The 22302-nt window shown below is 30.9% G+C and overlaps 1 protein-coding gene across 1 annotated transcript; it reads right to left on the bottom strand.

Moving 5' to 3' along the window:
- Positions 1-2296: 2296 nt before the first annotated feature.
- Positions 2297-10607, bottom strand: LOC126768813 (uncharacterized). The gene is made up of 3 exons (XM_050487156.1): positions 10552-10607; positions 5175-5399; positions 2297-4363 (listed from the first exon to the last, which is right to left on the bottom strand). Exons 1-3 carry the CDS (start codon positions 10592-10594, stop codon positions 2682-2684), a joined length of 1950 nt encoding a protein of 649 aa, XP_050343113.1. The 5' UTR covers positions 10595-10607; the 3' UTR covers positions 2297-2681.
- Between the last annotated feature and the right edge of the window lie 11695 nt (positions 10608-22302).

Here is a 22302-nt window from a genome sequence, read left to right as displayed (position 1 = left end):
TGGGACATTAACAGGCTGTTACTATTACTATATTTTTTTTAAAAGTAAATAGTTATAAGGTGATTCTAATATTACTAAACTTTAATAATTTATATAGTCAGGTAACATGATATCTTTAAATAAATATTCTTGGGTTTAGGGCCTGAGTTTAGGACCTGATCCCCGGGTGGGGCTAATAGAAAGTTATTGGGTTTCTTCTCTTAAATAAAAATAAATAAAACTAACCCTGCTGAAATAACAGGCGAAGTTGGCTCGTCTTCCTTGGATGGCCGCTTGGGCCAAAACCAGTCAGGTGGACTAAACATTTAATATAATTAAAAGATTTAATAATTAAAAGATTTAATAGATGACAAAAATATAATTCAAGTCTTTTATAGAGTCATCACTCATCAATTACTTGGGTTCTCTGGCGATTGCGAATGGCGATATCGACAATTTTTTTAATAACAAAACAAATATTCTTAACCTTTCTAAAGATTTTGAATGGATTTCATAGCGTTTAAGTACAATATTTGTTTAGGTTTTATAATTTGTTATTTCATAACATTATTATCATATATATCTTTTACGATTTAATTAACTTTTTTGTATTATTCGATTTTAGATTTGTTTTTTAATTATAGTTTAGTTTGGTTTATATTCTTTTTTTACTACCTAAATAGATATGAGGCCGCAAATCCGAAGGTACTGGGTCAAATCCCAGTTCGGTCCGATAAAAAGTTAATGAGTTTTTGTGTCTAAAGATTCTCAGTAGCAGACTGGAGTCTAAAAGTTGGTAGTGTGTGACTCGGAAAGCACTTAAAGCCGTTAGTCCTGCATCTCAGGACATCTTTTTTAACGGTAAATATTGTTTACACCTTTAAAGACGTATCAATTCGCAAGACTATCTGTTTTAGTTATTAATTTTAAGTGCTTAAATAGTAATTATTTTTTATTGCTAGTTTCATTTTATTGCAATAACACCTTCATTCAAAATTGTAAATCATGACTGTGAGGAATTTTGGCTAGAATGCTGACTCCCGATGAATCGCAATACAAATATCTGAATGGAAAATGAACCAGTGTAAGTTATAACATTATATATATAATGAATTATTGCTCCAGCAGATATTTTAAGTGTATTTCATTGTTGAAATCTAAAAACTCATATAACACCCAATAATCCGAAATTGAAAGAAAAAAATACAATCATATAATGCGACATCTAGTAACGAGTAGATTTCCATATTATTTATTAGTATTCACGGTAGATGGCGTTTTTTCTACGCTCCGCAAGATAAAAATTAAGCTATTTCCTCTCATTGATATTTTCTTAAATAGATATAAAACATAGGATATCTAATACATTAAGTATTTTTTAAGCCAAGAATTCATTCGCCTGTGTTAATTCATTTGATCGCACTCCTCATATATATATCATATATATTTTGTCACATACGCATACCAGAATAGATGTTTATATTACGTTACGTTGTAAGAGACATTTTTATTTAAATTAGTTTTAAATTACTTCTCTATGGTTGTAAATATAGTAACATTGACTTATTCATAAAATATATTATAAATTGTCGCAGACTTTACTGTAGAAATGTTGTACACGTATCTTTTATAGTTTTATTGATTTCGTTTGGAAAGCTTCCGGTTCGGAAACTTTCTCTCCGACTAAATGGTCAAAATAAGCTTAGTATGTCATATCATTCTATCACATAAACACATATTTGCTTTACTTATCCCATATACATATTAAACATAACCTTTAATACCTATTATATAAGTTTCATATAACTTAGATTTGTAATTTTTCCGTGTATCAAACTAACACACATATTAGAGGCATCAAACTGTGTACAGGACATATACAATTATATATTTTAATCAGAAATAACACAAGATATAGTTATACGAATACTTTATTTACAATGATATATTTTATAATTATCAGTTTAGTTTTTAAAAATTTAGAAAATAAGTTTTATTATAATATATTAAATTACGATATATAGTACTGGCATAGGTTATGCATCATAATATAAAACATAGAAGTACATAAATAATGCATATTCTTATGAAAATATCTAAATAAGTCATTAAAATGGATTTTTAAATATTAGAATGACTTCTACTATTTTATTCTTCCTATAAAACTTTGACTTTTCGCAAACAAGAGCAAAATATAAGAAATAAGTAAAATATATTTTACGAGAAAATATATTTACTTTTATTTATGAATTAGTTTTATTCACATCTTTTTATTAGAAAGCAATAGAATTTGAAACCGAAATAAATAGATTTGACTATCTGAAAATAATACCTTAGCTATTATTAATCTTAATCTAATTATAATCTATAGAATTACAATCATCCACGAAAATATCACAAAATAATTTAAGATAACATTACAATCGATAAGCCTCTTTAGATAAGAATAGAAATGGATTATTAATAATTTGATCTTAATGTATTATTTTTTGTTAGTTAATATTATAAAATTTGTTTATATAAAATAATAAATTTGTTCTTTTTATTATTTAATAAATTAAAAAAACGCGCAAATCTCTAAAATAATATATTTACTTTATTGAATAAGCGTCGATGTGAATACTTATTTGAAATTATAGCTTAAGGCTTACGATCTAAAGAGGCAACTAACGTAATGGCAGTGGAAGTAACTAATGTACACTTTATACTCTAGTTTTAGTTCTTCCGAACTCTTCTATGTGGTCATATTCTGAAAAGCCCGGGTCTGAATCGTAATAAGCATAGTCGTAGCTGTTATCTTCTTTTTTATTGCTGGGTTTGGCGAAATATGGTGGACGTGTGGATTTCGATATATAGGATGAGGGAGGCGAAGTAGGTGGCGCAGTTTCCCTTGACGGATAGCGTTCAGTAGCTTTGGGAGCCGATAATGTAGTTGGTCTAGCTGGAGGAGCAAAAGTATACGCTTGTGCAGAGGGGGCTTCGTATGGTCGAGAGGTGGTCGTGTACGTTTGATAATAATCAAAGGTTCGTTGTGTTGGCGGTTCTGTTTGCAATCTAACAGTAGTTGAGTAAAACTCAGTGACTGGTGAAGATGAGGTTGGTGTTGATGCAGGTCTGAATGGTCGAGGTGCTGCTATTTTATTAAACGACTTTTGTGACTGTATTTTATTTTGTTTTTGATCTTCTGGTAGCCTATTGCCGCTAGCCGCTATGTTTAACGAGTGCGCACCTGAAAGTAATTCAGAATCTCGTTCATACAGTTCTGGCCTGTACTGACCGTCGTCCTCACCTTGGGGTGGCCGATATTGTCCGTCATCTTCATTACTTTCTGCATAGTTTGAAGATTGTGTATTAAAACCGATATTCGTATTGTAGGCAACTGTGTTTAAATTTGCGAGTGGATCAACACGGGTAGTGGTATAATAAGTGGTAGTAGGAGATGCTGTAGTGGGATTATTAAAACGGCTTTGTTTTGGTCCGAGAAATGGATCAACGTTGTTTTTCTCAGAATCGTATGAAACACTATTAATATTTCTGTATGCTGGGGTACTGGTGCCACGAATGATATTGTAGTCAACAGTAGATGTAGGAATACCTCTATTATGATTGCCATTAAAATTTCTAATTCGAGCAAAATCGTTTTCTTTAGGAACATCAGTTTGTACGTTGAAACTATTTTTAAGTTTAAAATGTTTATTATCATTGTTTTTGTTCAAACCTGGGGTTGATTGACCATTGTAGTTATACAACTCAACCAGGGTCTCTTTTTTATTAACGGGGGGTGCTTGTGTTGTTTGTGAAAAAGGTGTAGGTGTTGGGCTATTAGGGTAGTATCTATTAATATTTTGTTTTGGAGTCACTTTGCTCACTTCAACATACTCATCTTTATACTGTGCAGGTATGTTGACTGTGGTAGAACTTTGTCTGTCCTGAGGTGGATTTCTACGGTTAAAATTTTGTTGCGGGGGCTCTGAATAAGTTTGTGGAGAGAAGGTATTTTGGTATGAGGTAGTGGGAGGGGATGTGGGTGAGTGAACAGGTCGTTTCCTTACAAGTTTCCTTTTAGAAAGTTCATATTGTGCAGGACTTGACTGTTTTGGCGGAGGTGGTGGAGTAGTATACGCAGTTGTTGTAAATGTCACACGCGTTGTCGTTGCTCTCCTAAACGATTGGCGAGTTGGTGAAATTGATATCGGAGGCTGAGTTTGAGTAGCAGGTTCATCTCGACCACGGTCACGTTGTCCGGTGAAGAAATCTGATGAATGTGCTGCCCTTAGATCGGAGTTTTGTGAAAGGCGACGGTCACCGGTTTCCGCCTTTTGAAGTCCAAATTCAGGTTCTTCTTCCCGGTTCCCAGAAGACGGCACTTTCTTTGTATCAAATCCTGTATATCAAAGATCTTTATTATTTAGGTGTTAAATATAATGTAGGTTAATTTAAAATATTTAATAAGTTAATAGAGAAAGTTTTTCAATCAAAATAAGTATTTTATAATTGCATAAGCATAACCTTGTAAGCGTTCAACAAAAGCTTTAATATAATAAGTTCATACATATTAAATAAATCAGCATTAAACGATTAACTACTGTTTTCTTTTATTCTATTTGTAGCTTTGAAAGCTCCTCTTAATCCAGATTTTTAAGTTATGCAATAGCAATTAAATTAACCTCACGATTTATTTCCTAAAATGCTGCGTTTACTCCTTACCACGCGTAAGGAGTCTTAGCGGCACGTTTAATATAAGAATATGTTGTCCGAGTAAATAAGATGTTGTTGCTATTCTGTGCTTCAAAAGTCAAGTTTCAAGAGTAATTTATAAACAAACATTTTAATAATAGTTTAAAAAAATATTGTTCATATAAATTAAATGTTCGATATATTATAACAAAAAAATGTAATATGCAATTAACATCACCAATCAATTAATAAATGATGTTTCACTCGAACCAAAAATATTTTTTCTTTAATAAAATTAAAATACTTTTCCCGTACTGACATTTCCAGAGTCACCGCGTAAGTACTGAAACTCAAACTTAAGTTATTCATCACTAATAACACGGTTTTACTAAAATGCTTTACTGAAATATAAACTTCATATAAACAAGTTCATATAAAATGGAAGCTTCAAGAATTTGTAAGTATTGTTAGTTGCAAAGCTATCTCACCAGATCCGATCTTGTAGAGATCGAACTGACCATCGTAGATGTCTGCAGGACAAGCGAGGGGGTCATCGTCTCCCCAGTCAGTACATGTCTGAGCCTCCTGATGGAACAATGTACCGGGAGGACAGAAAAACCTGAAGTCTCGTACACCACTTCCAGCGACCCTCACACAAACATGAAAGGCCTTACATCCAGATTTCGCATCAGCATAGTAAGCTCCTAGGATACGTCCCCGGCAATTAAATCTTTGAGCACCCCCTGTGAAATAGAAAATATATATTTTTTTAACGAGTCAAACGAATTACTTAAAACGAAATAATATAGTGTAAATATTATATGTATTTGCATTTCGGTTTAAATACGAACGTACGTATACGTAACGTAAACGTAACGAAATACGTAACCGTTACTTAAGTCATTAATTAAATTTATCGAACGTCAAAATACAAATAACAGATTAAATAATCATAAAATATATGTTACATACATACATAAGTTACATACATAAAATAATTGATTTAATTAAAAAAATAATTACTCATACATAGCCTTTTGGCGTACTGTCAAATATTATAGATACTAATTAACCAAGACATTCAGATTTTCCCATAAATAAACCACTACTTTTTATTGATTTGACATATTCCTAAAAATAACAAATATGTTTATAATTGTTTAAAAACATATTCCGTTAAAATAGAATGTTAGTTAAAAACATAACTCATAGGTCAAATGGCTGGTTACAATCTCGCATTGAGGTCGATTACGTGATCAAAAACGTAAAGGTACAAGATGTTTACGCGACTATGGTAGGTAATAATAATGAAATAATTTAATTTTATCTCGTCAAATATATTCAAATCACATTTTGAATTAGAAAATGCTACTTACATTATTTTGCTTTATACAAAATTTGTTTATAGTGACTATATTATTATATTTATTTCATAAACCAAATATTTTTTAAAGATCCATGTTGTAGTACTTGCTATTGTAGATAATGATAATGCGATTAAAATAAGAAGTTAACCGCTTCAGGAAAATCCGTCAAATACTAATCTGATCTTTCACATTTTCGATGCATACGTTTTTTTCACTATTTCAAATTATTGTATGTCGTTTACTATAAAATACAGCTTATTTCAATTGTATTTACAGAGCATATTTTATAAGACAGATAATTATCTCAATGTAATCATCGAAAACTATTAATTCTGATGTTTTATGTAAATAATAAATAAAGCAAAACTTTATAGAGTAATTAATAATATTCAAAACAAACATTATGCATTTTACTGTACGTAACACGAGCAAAATAATATGGACAACAGAAACTAAAACAGTAACCACGTTTATATCTAGTAGTTTCTAATAGTATACCTTGCTTGTATACAGGGAAAGACTTGGGATATGATTTCCTAAGTGGATTTCGGGAATGTGTGCTACTGAGGATTAATAACAATGCTTAAAGTAAAAAAAGATTCATTATATTTAAAAGATGACCTTAAGAAATATAAATAATGTAAGTATTCCATCGAAAACGGTTTGGGGGTGTAGTTTTTGCGAAAACCCGAAATATACTTGCGAACTCCAAATATGAACAATACAGAAATTTTGAATTAGCCTATGTTTAATTAATTAATATTCTCTGCGGTCGAGATGACAGGCGTTCGTATAATCAGAATCCGTAGAAATATTCTGCTCACACAATCTAAGTGGGAATCGGTGAAAGGTTACATAAATTCCGTATAAAGCCAATTGTAACTAACATTTTTCTGCTGACCTCGCTGACCTATGGTGTCCAAAAAAAAGAATCTTAAATTATTATTCGCTATCTGCGAACATGAAGATAAAACTAGTTAATTACTATTAGGTTCTTGACCCCGGGATCCCGGGTCCTGGGACTTCTTGGAAATTTGACTCTAGTATGTCTCGTAACCCAGGACTTTGTAAATGTTCAAACTTCCAAATCAAATCTCTTTAAAAGATATGTAAGATAATTGAAATATATAATGATAAAATGATTACTGAAGTAAAAAAAAATGAATACCGTTACTTTCTGATTGTCCATAGCTAATTTATATATCATCAGTGTTCCTATCTGAAATCCGATTGGAGTGGATTCAAAATATGCAGAACAGATGAAGGTACACTAGACGCGCAATAACATAAGAGTGGAAATAAATAAATTATAATAGGAATAGGATGGTTTTGAACAAAAGGATGACAGTTTGACTAATCTTTCTTAGATTAATATCGAAATAATTTTACCTAAAATTTCAATAGTTATTTAAGTTACTTTGTAAGTCTGAAAATATCTACAGAAAAAGCGACATCAGCATAAACTTTTTAAAGAAATGCCAAATTCATATAATTTTTTTGTCTCAAATATATATAATATGTCTCTTCAAAATGTAAAAACAATTTGGCTCAAATTTTCTAAGTAGGTTAATAAAGTTTTACTTTTTAAGTTTATCATTTTATTCATAAGGTCGTCTATGTACTTACAAAATTAAACAAAAGAAATTAAAAATAAATTATATAAAAAACTTATAATACGACTACGTACTAGTACTAATCAAAATCAGCCCCAAACAAATATAATACTATTGACAATAAATAAATTACCTTTAACCATGTTTACTTTATATAATTGATTATAAAAGTAATTATTTAGTAAGTAAGAGAATTCATGATTATTGAAGTTTTTTAGTACAAAAATTTTCACCCTCTTAAAATCATAACTGCAAAAATGTATAATCCATACGTAGATATACAAGTATACAATATCAAACGGTATACCTTACAGGAGTTCTTAGTTTAGAGTTTGGATAGCAAAACCACAAATTATATGATTTGTTAAATGGTATTAAGCTTTCGGTGTGTTCAAAGCAATAGTTGCTAAATTGTTATCACAATACTGGATTCACACGGTTCTCGGGTTGTCTTACCTTCTTGTTCAGTTTCTTTAGATTTTGTCAATGAAATTACTTAAGATAATTAGCACCTAAATAGCTGCTAATAAAATATTGCTGTTATATGGCACACTTTAACTACCGATCTTTTGCAATTTCAATTTATAAATACACACCTATTGAGAGTTCGCAATATAAATAAAAAAAAAAGTTATATGTACCAAAAACCAAGTGGAGATAGATACCCGCTTATGGCTATCGTAATTTTTTTTTGCGCGATAATCGTGGTCAATTCGAGTTAGTTGCATCATGTACATGACCCGGTGAATGTTTGCATGGCGAGTCGGAGGTTAAGCGAGGTTCCCATGCGTGCAGAGTGGGGGTGATACCCACGTTGCGTAATACTCGCTCAAGTAAGGTGCTCCTCTTTGAAAGGTCGCCGACTAGATGACACAAATTCTCTATGGTATTTTATAATGAAATTTCAAAATTTTAATTTAACGTGGAAATTTAGTTCTATTTTTAACTTATATGCTCCAATGATTATGTGATATATTCAACTCATCATTCAATTATAGCAATTATTTTTGATATGTTGTTTTAACTAATTGTTAATTATATGCTGTTATATTTGCTTAGCATGTTGTATTGTAAAAACAGGAAGTAATAGTTTCCGCTCGCAATCACAAATTATACGGAAACAGGAATTAATGTTAACATACCTATTATTTAATGTATTTTAACTCATTTTTAGACTTCACGTTGAAAAGTATATGCCTTTTAATATACTATTTTTATTATTAAAAAAGCATACGGAACATTTTCTATTTAATGTGTACCGCAAAACGTAAATCATGCTAATTTATTCCTTGTTACGAGTCGCGGGTCACGACTTCAAAGAGTGTAATGACATAACCAATTGTTGTGATGATTCAGCAAGTAGCCAACGTTGTCTATGATGAGAACAATTCATTTTCAAATGTACATGTCAATACAATCAATAGTAACTGCACACATATTTCACGGACGTTGCAATAAACTCGTCAATGGCACTTTCTTTTTCTATTCACGTAACAAGTTTTCTCACGCTTTGATGACCACACAAGTAATTTGTTATCGTTTCGACACATTTTAAACTAAAGTACTGCTTTTGGATCTTTATGTATTTGTTTTACATACGAGATTATAGATTAACGTTTTTTAACACGTGAATGTTAAAATGGAATATCTATTTAAATAAAGTTTGAAACATATTACGTCGCATTTAGTGAGATTAATAAATATTGAATATGCACAATGTGAAAATTTATTTAAAATGATTATTATCTCGTTATGAAGTTAATTTTTTTTACGGTAGCATAAATCTGAAAATGATCTTTTTATCAAGTATAGTTAAAGTTTGAAAACATAGACTTAGGTATATTGTTTTAGCGTAGTGTGGTGCATTGTTTCGACTGCGCATCAAAAACCTTGGAACGCATCCGTTCTCCGGCCGTCACGGCACCCTGGTTCTTAGGCAGGGGAGTCGTGAGAAAACCACTTATGTAAATTGGAGGAATCGATTATCGCGACGTGCGATAGTTTGCGCCTAGCGGCCTACGGTCGAATGGAAAGTGCATTACAGTTGCGCAACTAAGGCGCTTGCAATGATGAACCTCTCACAGTCGTGTGCAGATGCAGTGTACACTCTGAAAATAATTGTAAAAGTCTTTTGCCTTTATACATATCACATTAAAGCCTAAATTTCTGTGGCAAAGAATGAAACTGTTTGCTATAAGTCTTAATCTATGCGTAATCTTTGTTTAGTACAGTAATACTCGACTCGGATGAGCATTATTTAATGACATCTTCACGACATAATCATACCAAAGAGTAAAGTAATATGAGAGGGATCTGAATATCACGACGCATCACTCGTCAACTAATTTATGATGGCTTAATTTAATAGCATAACTTATGTAAAGCTTAAGTAAGTAACCATAAAGATGAGACTATAAGATATAAATACTAATATTATTATATTAATATTAAGGTTATAATCGTACGAGTTAATAAATATTTACATATTTTTTAATAAGTTGATCATATTTAAAACTAATATAGAATTAGCTGTGACCATGCAGTTTTTCGGATTTTAAGATAATTTTTTAAGCTTATGTTTTGTAATTATTTGTATAAATTATGCAAATTATTTAACTTTTTTTGCGATAAGAATCTAAAGTTTTTTAATAATGAATGGAAGCAACAATGATTTCCTGACTTATAATTAATTTCCCACGCGCCCGGACATCCTGCACTAATGAATAATCAGATGCGCACGCGCGCAATCACACTAACACAATAACCTATTTCCTCACTATTATACCGGAACACTAAAATAAATAAAACACTCAAAAGTGTTTTATGCACTTTTTAGTGTAAGACACGTCCCAGCTAATTAGCACGTAGGTCACATTCACTATATAAAATTTTCACTGTTCTTGTTTTAAACTTACCGAGGATTGGGAGTAAAGCGAGCACGATCCACACGGGAGACATGTTGCCGCGAGGAGCGTCGCGAAGGGACTGACTTACGGGGATGCGCTCACGCCGCCCGCCCGCGATGGCGGGGGCTCTGAAAGCTCGCGCCTGCCCGCCCCGACTCGAAGATCACCGTGAAAGGTTACGCTCTCCATACGTGTATAACTTATATTATTGTATCGTTGACGAGTTAAGTGATATTATATTCCATTATAATGCGTACAATAACGTATCATATCGTTTATTGACACGTTTGACCTATACGCTTTGACGACAAGACGCAAAGCAAATGATTTTGCGTTTGTGAAGTAAAGTTTTTATGAGAGAACTTCCGACGATATCATTTTGAACATTTACTCAAGCTAGTTTTCGCCTAGATGCCGAAGAATTTGACTATAATAGTAATCATTATTGAAAATTTAAGAAAAACATGAATTTACATGTTTCATTTTGTATCTATTTCCTTTTTTTATTAAACAAAAAAGAATTTAAAAAAAAATGGTTGACAAATAGAGGAGAAAAATGTGTCTCGATATAATTGACCGTTTTTAAGTTACTTATTATTCAAAAGTATAACGTGCTGCTGTAAAGCATTGGAAGCCACCAGACAAGCTAATGTTGCGTTAAGTTACATCACGAAAATTTGAAATGGCTGTCCATTAGGAACATTATTGGTTATAGCACATTACGTTACAATAGAGTTGTCATTTATTTTGAATATGCAAATTATGAATTTGTAATGTACAATAAATATAACTTGAAAATGAACACTATTAAATTTCACCTTCTCACCCTTAATTTATTTTATAGTCTTGGAAGAAGGTAATTTTTTATTTATATATAAATAAGTTATGGGTAGAGATTTTTTAAATTTATCACAAAGTTACTAATGAATACACAAAAGAATGATTCATTTAATAATGGCACCAATACAATACAGTGCCGTGGCAACATGCATTTATATTTCAAAAATTAGTAGGCGCGCGTTAAATAAGTATCATGCGCAGATTTTTCTAGACTATTAATTATTATTCTTTAATAACATTAAACGTGTTACAACGTATAACGTAGTATTTAAATGTAATGTATATTTCCCAGAAAATACAAGTTCAACATACACAAATAATAATTCACAATGTGTACATCCCACCAAAATTTATATTTATCATATGGAAACAATCTAATCGTGCCAGTTCCATCTTGTTAAGAAAACAAAGTACGCACACGACTCACGTAACTTGTTGTGTAAATAGAATGCTAGCGTGAGGAACATTGACAAACCTAAATGTAAATCTGCCAACATTATTGTATCCTCTTCTTTGACAGGCGCCTTTGCAAAATAAACATGGAATGACTTAGAAATGTTTGGTTACATTTTCATCAGGCTCTCAATACTTTAAGCACCTCTCAAGCGTTTTTAGTGGATTAACATGTGGTTCTTACCCGAAGGTTCAAATTTGGGCAAGCGTTATTGAACTTTCCAATTGATTTTAATAAGAATTTTTATCGTGGTTAATGGTAAAATTGAGATATTTTGTAATATTTACACTATTTTTCGTCTTAAAAAGGAAACTTATTATCATAATATAGGTGCTAAAATGGCCTAGTAGATAATTCGTACTTCATCGTGGACCAAAGATCAAGGGCAAGCGTAGCTAATTTTATATTTTTTATTTAAATTTAAATTTGTTTCGTGTTCAGTAATGATCTGCCTGCGTCAGATGCAATTTAAGGTATGTATAGATGTACCAACCCTCAATGGAATGGCTCGCTTCAAACCTTCCTTTTAAGAGGAAAGACGTTTGCCCAGTATTGGAACATTTACCAGCTCTTATAACTCTCTCTATATTATGACAATTCGTTTTTTTTTACTTAAACATCCAATTTTATTACATTTTCCATTTGCACAATATAATTGTTGTGTATGTGTTATATGTTAGCAAAAGTAAGAAATTCTCTTAAATGCGAACTGTAAATACTTCAAACGTGACAAAACAAATGTCATACACGTCGTGATAGTCCACAGTCTACACTGTCTTCACGAGCAACGAAAGTCCATATTTGTCATTTTATAATTTTTTTTAAAGAATAAATTTGTATAAGTACCTTTAGCCATTCATTATAATAAAACATAAAAAGAGCATATATACATCTATAGATATTATGAATACGGTCTTAGTTTATTTTTATTATTTCATAAACCCACAAAGCTTTCTTTGAGATGTTATTTATTATAAAAAGTAATTAAACGAAAAGAGGATAAACCATTGTTGAAAATACTTGTCCATAGTATTTTAAAATAACTTAGGAAGTTGTGTCATGAATCACAAAGTAGGATTGAATGGTATTTGAACCCACACAATGAAACGCCTACTTCTAAAACCTAGTGCATTCACGTAATATAAATAGTTGCTATTGTTATGCAAGTTAAACAGTCTAAAACTTTTAACTTAAGTCGAAATAATAAAAAGATAAATAATAGAATTTGTTGTAAAGAAAAAATAAATAAAAAAACAGTTGTATATATTTAATTTTAAAGGCCTTGTTTGTACCTTATGTCTTGAAGACACATATGTTGTTAAATGCTACCAATAAAGGACTGGTAGCATATTTTCGTATCACGTCCCAACCACTGAATGAAATTAAAAGAAACTCGAAAAGTTGATTTGGTAGGGGGAAAATCTAACTCTATAGTCCCAAGTCAATGCAAACGAAGTGGTAGACAGAGAAACCAATTAGAAACATTTGCATTTGTATAAATTAAATGAGTCGTCTGACTTGATCTTGTCGGAGTATACTAATAACAAAAACTCAAAAAAAATAATGGAGACGTTTTCGAGTTATAAAAAACAATATTTTTTAATAATGTAGGATTTAGCTCTTTAGATATGTACATAGGTAAATATGCGTCAAGAATAACATAACTTCATATTTAAGACGTAATTTATTTTGCCTCACACACGTGCGTTTAAATGGCTGTTAACACATTAAACGCATTTGTTTTTGCCATCTTCTCATTTCGCAACTTTTCCTCATTCACGCTTCACTGAACATAATACGACTTTATTAAACAATTTGTAACCTATTATTATATTAACCAACACTGCACTTTCAGATATATCGTCGTTTAACCTTATGTTAAACGGATACCTTGTAGTCTGCAAATCCCTAATAAAAAGCTATTGGGTTTTTCAGTAACAAAAATCTCAGTAGGAATCTGGAGTTTGTAAATTAACGTTGTTTACATTCCCTTGCCTCCGAATAAGCCTGCTAAGTGATTAAGTGAGTCAATGACTTTGACTCTTTACTGGTGGTAGGGCTTTGTGCAAGCTCGTCTGGGTAGGTACCACCCACTCATCAGATATTCTACCGCAAAACAGCAATACTTGATATTGTTGTGTTCCGGTTTGAAGGGTGAGTGAGCCAGTGTAATTACAGGCACAAGGGATATAAAATCTTAGTTCCCAAGGTTGGTGGCGCATTGGATATGTAAGCGATGGTTGACATTTCTTACAATGCCAATGTCTAAGAGCGTTGGTGACCACTTACCATCAGGTGGCCCATATGCTCGTCCGCCTTCCTATTCTATAAAAAAAAAAAAAAAATGAATAAAGAAATACAGGAATAGTTACAATAATGCACTTGTGTACTTATAATATGTCCTGCGCTGGACTTTACACTGGCGGCCGCGGCCGTAATTAAAGGAGGAATTTAAACAGTCGTTTATAGTTACAGATGGGCATGTGTAACATATGTAACATGTTAACATTCATATACATACACAAGTTTGCCAGCCAGTACAATGTTTGCTATTGTACCAAATGAATACAGGCGATTTCGATAATGTAATGTATAAAAGTATATTTTAATGATGCGCAAAACAATTTTAAAGCCCGATCTTCACTTGTAATTGAGAAAGATACCTTCAGACATTTAGTCAATTTTATATGCTTGTTACCAAAAGCTACACAGTTAATTAACTAACCTAACTACTAACTGTAGCTAACTGTAACTACTGCACTGTATTTAAAAAATAGGTACAGCAATAACTAAATTATATATAAATAAATAAATACATTCAAATTTAATGATAGTAAACTTTTTCTTCTTCGGTTAAAAAAACTAAATTGAACTTTTTTAGTCATTATATAAGTTTCAATATCAAACAATTCCAAGTCAATTTATTAAAATTCTGGATAGACTATTATCGTACATACAACAACACCGAAAATAAATATTCGTTACGTTTTTCGTTACTCGTGGCCTGCAACTTTGTTTAGGTAAAAAAGCATGCTGCCACATTCAAGGATATGCAAAATATTAAATCGTAGTACGGAATTTACATACAATCCTTATATCCCTTATTTTCCATTCGAGAGGTAGGATTTACAAAATGTAAGCATTAAAAAAGTACCACCTATGTATGTACTATTTCCTTAATTTCATACGCGTGGTTTCTACGTGACGATTTCCTTTAAAATCATTAAATTACATTACACTTAACGAAACTTCTTCTATGTAAGTTCCCAATTTAACTTTGAAGTGTGAATTCATGTAATGTAATTTATGGAACAACGCACACATGTATAGGTATAATTTCATTAACAGGTTCACCGTTATTTAATACGGATATTGATCTATAAATTAGTCTTAATGTCAAAGTAATCAAAGATTCACTTGAATGTTACATATTGAGCACAATGTCATTGCGGTTGTCCTACAACAATAATAATAATTTCATCTGTCAGGCTAGGTCTTTGAATATAATTTGACCTATATGCTGATGCAGTATTGTATTACATCTGTAATTATATAATATGCTAATAATTATAATTATATTGTTGCAATAAGTTATGTTTTATTGAAAGTAAAGTAACAATACTACTAGTTTTCATATGACTAAGGGGATACGGAGTTAGTAATGCAATGATGATTACCAATATTACTGTTACTAACTCACGGACAATTAGTTGACTGGTAAAATAAAATTTAAATTAATTAAAAATTACGATAATTATTTATTTATTTATATATCAACAAAAAATAATTATACGTAATACTTAAGCTAATAAGATTTTTACGTTACGTATGTGTTGCGCAATATACCATATATTATATCATACACAAATTAAATTGAATACACAACTTTGTTGTGTGTGTGTGTTTTTTTTTTCAAAAGTACAAAGTTAAATATATTTTACTTCTAGTCTAATCGCAAATTACTTTTAAATTTCGGAATTGATTTAATAAAACAGCATAATAGTATGTACTTATATTTGTAGTCACCTAGTAGGCTTTTCGTACCACAGAATAAAATCCTTGACAGAAATAGTGAGTTCATTAACACGAACGAACAAGAACTATATATACAATAAGATCAGCTCCCAGATTTTGACAACTATAAAATTTAAGTTTCTGTATTCTTTGACTTTATATAAATTCGTCAAACACTATGCATATAACATGAATCGCTTAAATAATAAATTTGTACAGTATGTCTCAGGACGTCTCCAACATCGCCAGAATGCGGTCATTAGACTATTACATTGGTTCTGCTTTAACTATCTATTACGTAAACAAATGCTTACACGAGTAATCATCAAATGACATATATTATAATTAATGAGGTACATAAAAATAACTTCTCGGTGATATAAGTATTGAAGTTGTAGAATCAGTCGATGACGACCATTTACGATTGTTCATTGATTCATCAGAAATTTATATCTAAAAACATTTATTTGTTTTACATTCAATAACAAAATTAATCTAAAATATGTAAAAAAAAATGTAAAGCTAAAAAATTGTATGGAGGCATTTCGGAGTCGAAGATTGTTAGTCGTTGAAATCTTTTGTATGGAATTTTTATTAAAATTAATTTTACATAAATATATTCTCTTAAGAAAACAAATAAAAGTACAAAAGTGTTCAGAATATAACTATACTAATTAAAGTGTAGCGGTTTTTCCGTATTCGTAATATTTTAATTTTAATTCGAAAATAATTTTTCTTTCTATGCAATTAATGCTAATACTTGAAATTTTTCTGTTTAAGCAAATATAAATTGGACGATTTTTTCACATCCATAGTTATATTATAAATGCACAGAAATACTTTAAGCAAATTATTGCCTTCTTAGTAGTAATACTATCTGCAGATGACCATAAAATTAATTATTATTTAGGCTGAGGCCTTGACAGGTTAGTTTTAGAAAATCTATACCTTTCTAATTAGCAAGGAGACATACACTTGACTATATTAGTGCCGGTGTCTTCAAATAGAAAATTACATTTAGAGTATAACCTAAAAGGTTTTAGGTAAAAAAAAATTAAAACTACAGTTAATTCATATTTTTATGGTTATACATATAATTAATTGTTAGCATGCATAATTATTTCAGTAAACATCGAAAATAGCGAACATTTTTTTAGAATTTATTATTATTATTATTATTAAAGGTGGGAAACGTAACTTAAATCATATAAAAAGATGTGCACAAATAATTGATTGATTATATACTAAAATATTTTCTTACGTTTTACATATCACAAAAATTGTAAAAAAGATAAGCATAAAACATTTTTGTTCTTATTCATAAATACTTATAACCAAAAGTTACGTAAGGCTAAAGTATAAAGAATTTAGACGTAATTGTTTTAATAATTTTAAAATGTAAAGATTTAATCAGTAATGTAATGTAACGATATCGCGGGTCATCAAACAGTATGTATCTCTTGACCGTTATTCCATTGCTCATTATATTCTTGTTACGTCATAACAGACACACTAACGAGTTATATTATAGAGAAGTAAAACTGTACTATACTTTATGTTTATTTACAAAGTATAATATCACATTACTTAATCTTTCTATTCAATAGACTTAAGATTTGTAATACATTTTTAATTTCTTGATCAATTTCTATATTTTATTAATAATAATAATAATTTATATAATAATAATTCACAAAATCAACTTTTAAGAGATACTTTGGTATGTTTTTGTGGTTTTATTATCTCGATGGTCACTTGAACTAATTAACCTTATTTTGCGTTTTAAATCGCATTGAGAGTGTTCACGCGAGCCGCTACAATACGTGCAGCTCACCTTCTACATAATTGTAATATTGCTATTGTATGTTTAGCTACTAACTACCATTGGGCCGTCTCGACCTCGCGGTGACCTTTAGCTGAGGATGCTCACATTCCATACAGGTGAAGATTTCCCAAGCATGCGTCTATAAAGACTTATATTATTACAAAAGTTTTCTTATACGTAATTATAGTTATATATATGAAGTAGTATAAAAACGATAAAACAAGTCGGTGAGATCGTCGTGCTCAGTAGTTGTAGTTAGTTGGTTGTCGCGTATTCGAATAACATCAATCAATTAGTATATGTTTTTTTTAAATGAAATTATTAAAATAAAACAAATTTTTAAAGAATCATTATCATCATTAGGATATTTTCTTATATAAAGATAATATATATTATACATATGTATCAGTTGCAGCATACCATTTCGTATCCCTGTACCTACTTAATGCCATAACACGTACCACGCGTCTGCTTGCGTTATTTCAAATATACGAAAAGTTTGGTTTATAATTCATACGGCTTATTCATCCTTTACATAAAACAAGATAGCTTAAACTAACTAAACAAGATAGCAATAAACAAGATAGCTACTCCACGCTACTCGTACCTTAGCGGTCTACCTTTAGGCATTGTGGTGATCTACAAATTCCATAATGTGCTTTCGTATATTTGGTAAATATATAATAATAATACCATACGTTTATCTCACTGCCGTTTACTTTCCACATGATTTGAATACTTACCACGAAAGTTGTTGGACTAACATAAACATTTAGATAAAGGTCGTCTTTTATAAAGCAATTTGTAGACTATTATGTATCGCTACATAATTCCCACAGCTCACAAGTAATTTGAGTACAATAATTGAGAGAAATATTAATCACGTTTTTAATATTAATTGTAGCATCCGATGGGATGTTTCATTCAGATGTACATACACAAGGCTGACCGCTTTCTGTGATTCAATGCCCATTCAGAAATATTATTAGTTAGATGAAAGGTTTCAATAAAATTATTATAAAACTACTAAAAAAAGTATCTTAACATTTTGACAATAAAAATGTTTTGAAATTGAAATATGTAATGATAAAATGTAAATATATTATTTCAATATAAATGTACTTTTTAAGTCACGTTAAATCTACTATCACTGGTGGTAGGGCTTTGTGCAAGCTCGTCTGGGTAGGTACCACCCACTCATCAGATATTCTACCGCAAAACAGCAATACTTGATATTGTTGTGTTCCGGTTTGAAGGGTGAGTGAGCCAGTGTAATTATAGGCACAAGGGACATAAAATCTTAGTTCCCAAGGTTGGTGGCGCATTGGCTATAAGCGATGGTTGACATTTCTTACAATGCCAATGTCTAAGAGCGTTTGGTGACCACTTACCATCAGGTGGCCCATATACTCGTCCACCTTCCTATTCTATAAAAAAAAAAAAAATTTATTCCAACATTAGTTATTTTCAATTTTTATGTTCACCGTTTTCAGGTATAGTCTAAACCAATAACTTAGTCTTCAAATTTTATAGTGTAGTTTACCTACTTACTCATATTAACTAAATATTAATTTATATGTTGTTATATAATTATCTCATCATTTAAAGACATTGTAAAATATTTTACGAAAACAAAAAGTGTATAATTTGATTATCTTTCCATTCTTTTAATAACAATGTTCTTTGTTAATGTTCATAGAACGAGTATTTATGTGTGAGTAATCACTTAGAGCCTTATAGAGGGTTTATTTTGTATTTCTTAATCGATGCAAAAATTATTTATGCCTTTATGAAATTAGATTATTTGACAAAAATAACGAAATATAGTAACGAGCCTTAATAAATAAAACATTTCATATATTTTCTTTGAAACAATGAACTTACAATACAAGCAGAATATTAACATCATCGTTACAAATCGATTATCCAATGATTGTATGCAAATTTAATACGTGCAGTTTTAAAACGTGATCCGCCCATCTACCGAAATATGTTTGTTTTTTGTATACTCGATTTGCCATAGATAATAAATGAAGATATTTACTAACCTGTTTTTTTTAAATGAACTTATAATTTTTCTATAGAAGAATATACATGATAAGTAGACTCTTCCGATACTGATAGCAAATGCGGACGCTAAATGTATGCTCCCACACCATCTATGTATGTGTTGAAACACTCGGTATAGCCTATAACTTGTGAGAATATAGAAATTTCAAATTAACTTGAAGCAAAAGGCCAATATATAAATAAAGTTTTATGTTACTTTTTTATTTATAGTTCCAACGTAAAACATAGACATATGGCGAAAACAAATTAACTCGTAATAAACAGATGGAAAAGGTATAAAAGATTACTAAGAATAGCACTTTAGTCTTAGCTGTAACCTTTTATAGCTAAATGACATCTTCTAACTCGTGTAGCTTCTTATGCAACTCGTAGTAGAAACATGTAAGTAGTTGCACGCGGAAGCTACACCAAAGTCTAAACCGGCGTTGCGACACCGGAGTAAATTATAAATACATTGAGTAAGTCAAAACAAATTATTTAATAATTTCTTATATCCATAATTTTTCCTGATATCAAAAGATTGATTACATACCACAAATGAAGGTCTCGTGTTCAAATACAAACAAGCAGTGAGTTTTCATGTGCTTATATTGTGTTTATACCTCCACATTCCAGCGGTGAATGAAAACATCATTTTATAGGATAAAATTCCAGTTTATATACAAGTAGATTCACAAACCTGTATAAGAGTAGAGGGATGGAATCAAAACCAATACATTTACTTGCTGGATTTACTTATAATACACTAATGCAATATAAGTATCCCTAACGCTATTTCAATATGAGTGATGACCGTGAACCAAATGTTCTTCACGCTACATGGACCGTCTGCTGAAGGTATCTCGGGCAAACTGGTGCAACAATTCCTCAATAACAGCATATGATCTATTGTTATTTTTTCATTAGTGACGAAACTCGAATCCAATGTAACCTATTTACATAAGAAATAAAGTAGTACTTAAAGTATCATATTGTATGTTTCTCAAGTGTGTCGTTGGTTTAGTAGCTAGATATAAGGCTGCAGATCCTGAGGTTCTGGGTTTAAATCTGAGGTAGTGCGAATAAAAATTTATTGGGTTTTCCTGATGAAGATCCGCGTGCCTCGGAAAACAAATAAAGTCTCCTGAATCTTTCCGATTGTTTCGATTGCCGTCCCATCGGATTATGAGAATGAGCGAATAGGGAGTGCATTTGTGTTAACACACTTGTGCTCTATAATATGTCCTGCGTAGATGGCTAATCTCTCTTGAGCTTGGTGGCCATGGCCGAAATCGCCCAGGAGGACATTATCAGCACATATTTTTTTATTTCACGTCTTGCGATACGGAATTAAAATAATGCCCATGAATTTGCATGAACTTTGAATTACTATTAAATCCCTTAAACTCTAACATTAACTATACTGAATAACGTTTTGCTTAGAATTTTTATTATCAACAACACTAAAGCAAAATTGGTTACCAAACGAGGAGAAAAAGGTATGAATTGGTATTGTTAGTTAAAGACATTGACTATTCATATAAATCCTTAAAATTAGTTAAAGGATAAGTAAAATCTATTTAAATTGTTTCGCTGTGATTATTCACATTAATATAAGCGCTAATGTATTATGTTTAGACGCGAACATTTAGAGATAAAATCCGACTTGAACGCCTGTGATTTCTTAATAATTAAAATTAAAACTGTTATTGTGTGTACCTAAAAAGTTTCCCATAACATGCATTGTTTTAGAATGAATATGTGCACCACTTGTGTAAAAACTGCTTTGCCGCAGTTTTGCAATTTGTCACTGGAGTAATATTAGCAGTCAACGGTTGCAATCTACGACAAAATTATGAGTAATTTTAACGAATACAGCTTGGATATTCGCAAATTGTCCGCAATCACAACAGCTCACAATCAAAAGCGCGACAAATGTTAATCCCGTCAATCGTAGCTTGGCTATAAATATTACAATAGAGATGGCCAAGATGGTTTAGGACATGTGTCCTAAACCATCAACAAATGTGTGATTTTATTCTAGGCAAATTAGGCAGTGGTGAAGAAAATTATCGTGAGAAAGCCTACATGCTTAGGATTCAAATTTGCCACATGTGTATCTAACCAACTCCTTAGAAGGAGAGGAGGCCTTAGCCTAACACAATTAGAGGTTATTAATTATTACTTTGAATATTACAAAATATTTAATTGAAGTTATGACCGAAAATTCTATACAAGAGAGTTTAGTTTTATATTTGATAGAGGCGGATCGTTCACGGTGGGGCTGAGACGAATCTTTTAATAATTTTGATATGCTTCAGTGGATTTACGTGGGAAAGTGTTTAGTAACAATTCACACTCATATTACACATAGTGTCACCTAGCTTATTTAAATTAAGCAACATTTCAGTGTTTCTTATCATTTATGTACTCAGACAATGAGTTGGTAAATGCTGTAGGTACTTGGCAATAGTATTCTGTATTTCGTAGTAAATAAAATAAGTCAAATAATGTTTTTAGTAAAAATGTGATCGAAAACAGTAGTTGTTATATTAATTGTTTTATCAAAAATTACAAT

This window comes from Nymphalis io, chromosome 5 (assembly GCF_905147045.1).
Source record: "Nymphalis io chromosome 5, ilAglIoxx1.1, whole genome shotgun sequence".
In the NCBI taxonomy this organism is placed as follows: Eukaryota; Metazoa; Arthropoda; class Insecta; order Lepidoptera; family Nymphalidae; genus Nymphalis; species Nymphalis io.
The sequence above is the reverse complement of the archived record's forward strand: the minus strand, read 5'-3'. Positions and strand labels throughout refer to the sequence as shown.

Bases quoted from the DNA above. Each gene is read 5' to 3' on its own strand.
- LOC126768813 (XM_050487156.1), bottom strand. From the start codon at position 10,594: ATGTCTCCCGTGTGGATCGTGCTCGCTTTACTCCCAATCCTCG. The intron at 5,400-10,551 runs GTAAGTTTAAAA...TCTATTTCACAG, and splicing joins CGCTTTACTCCCAATCCTCG to GGGGTGCTCAAAGATTTAAT. The intron at 4,364-5,174 runs GTCAGTTCGATC...TTTGATATACAG, and splicing joins TCCTGCAGACATCTACGATG to GATTTGATACAAAGAAAGTG.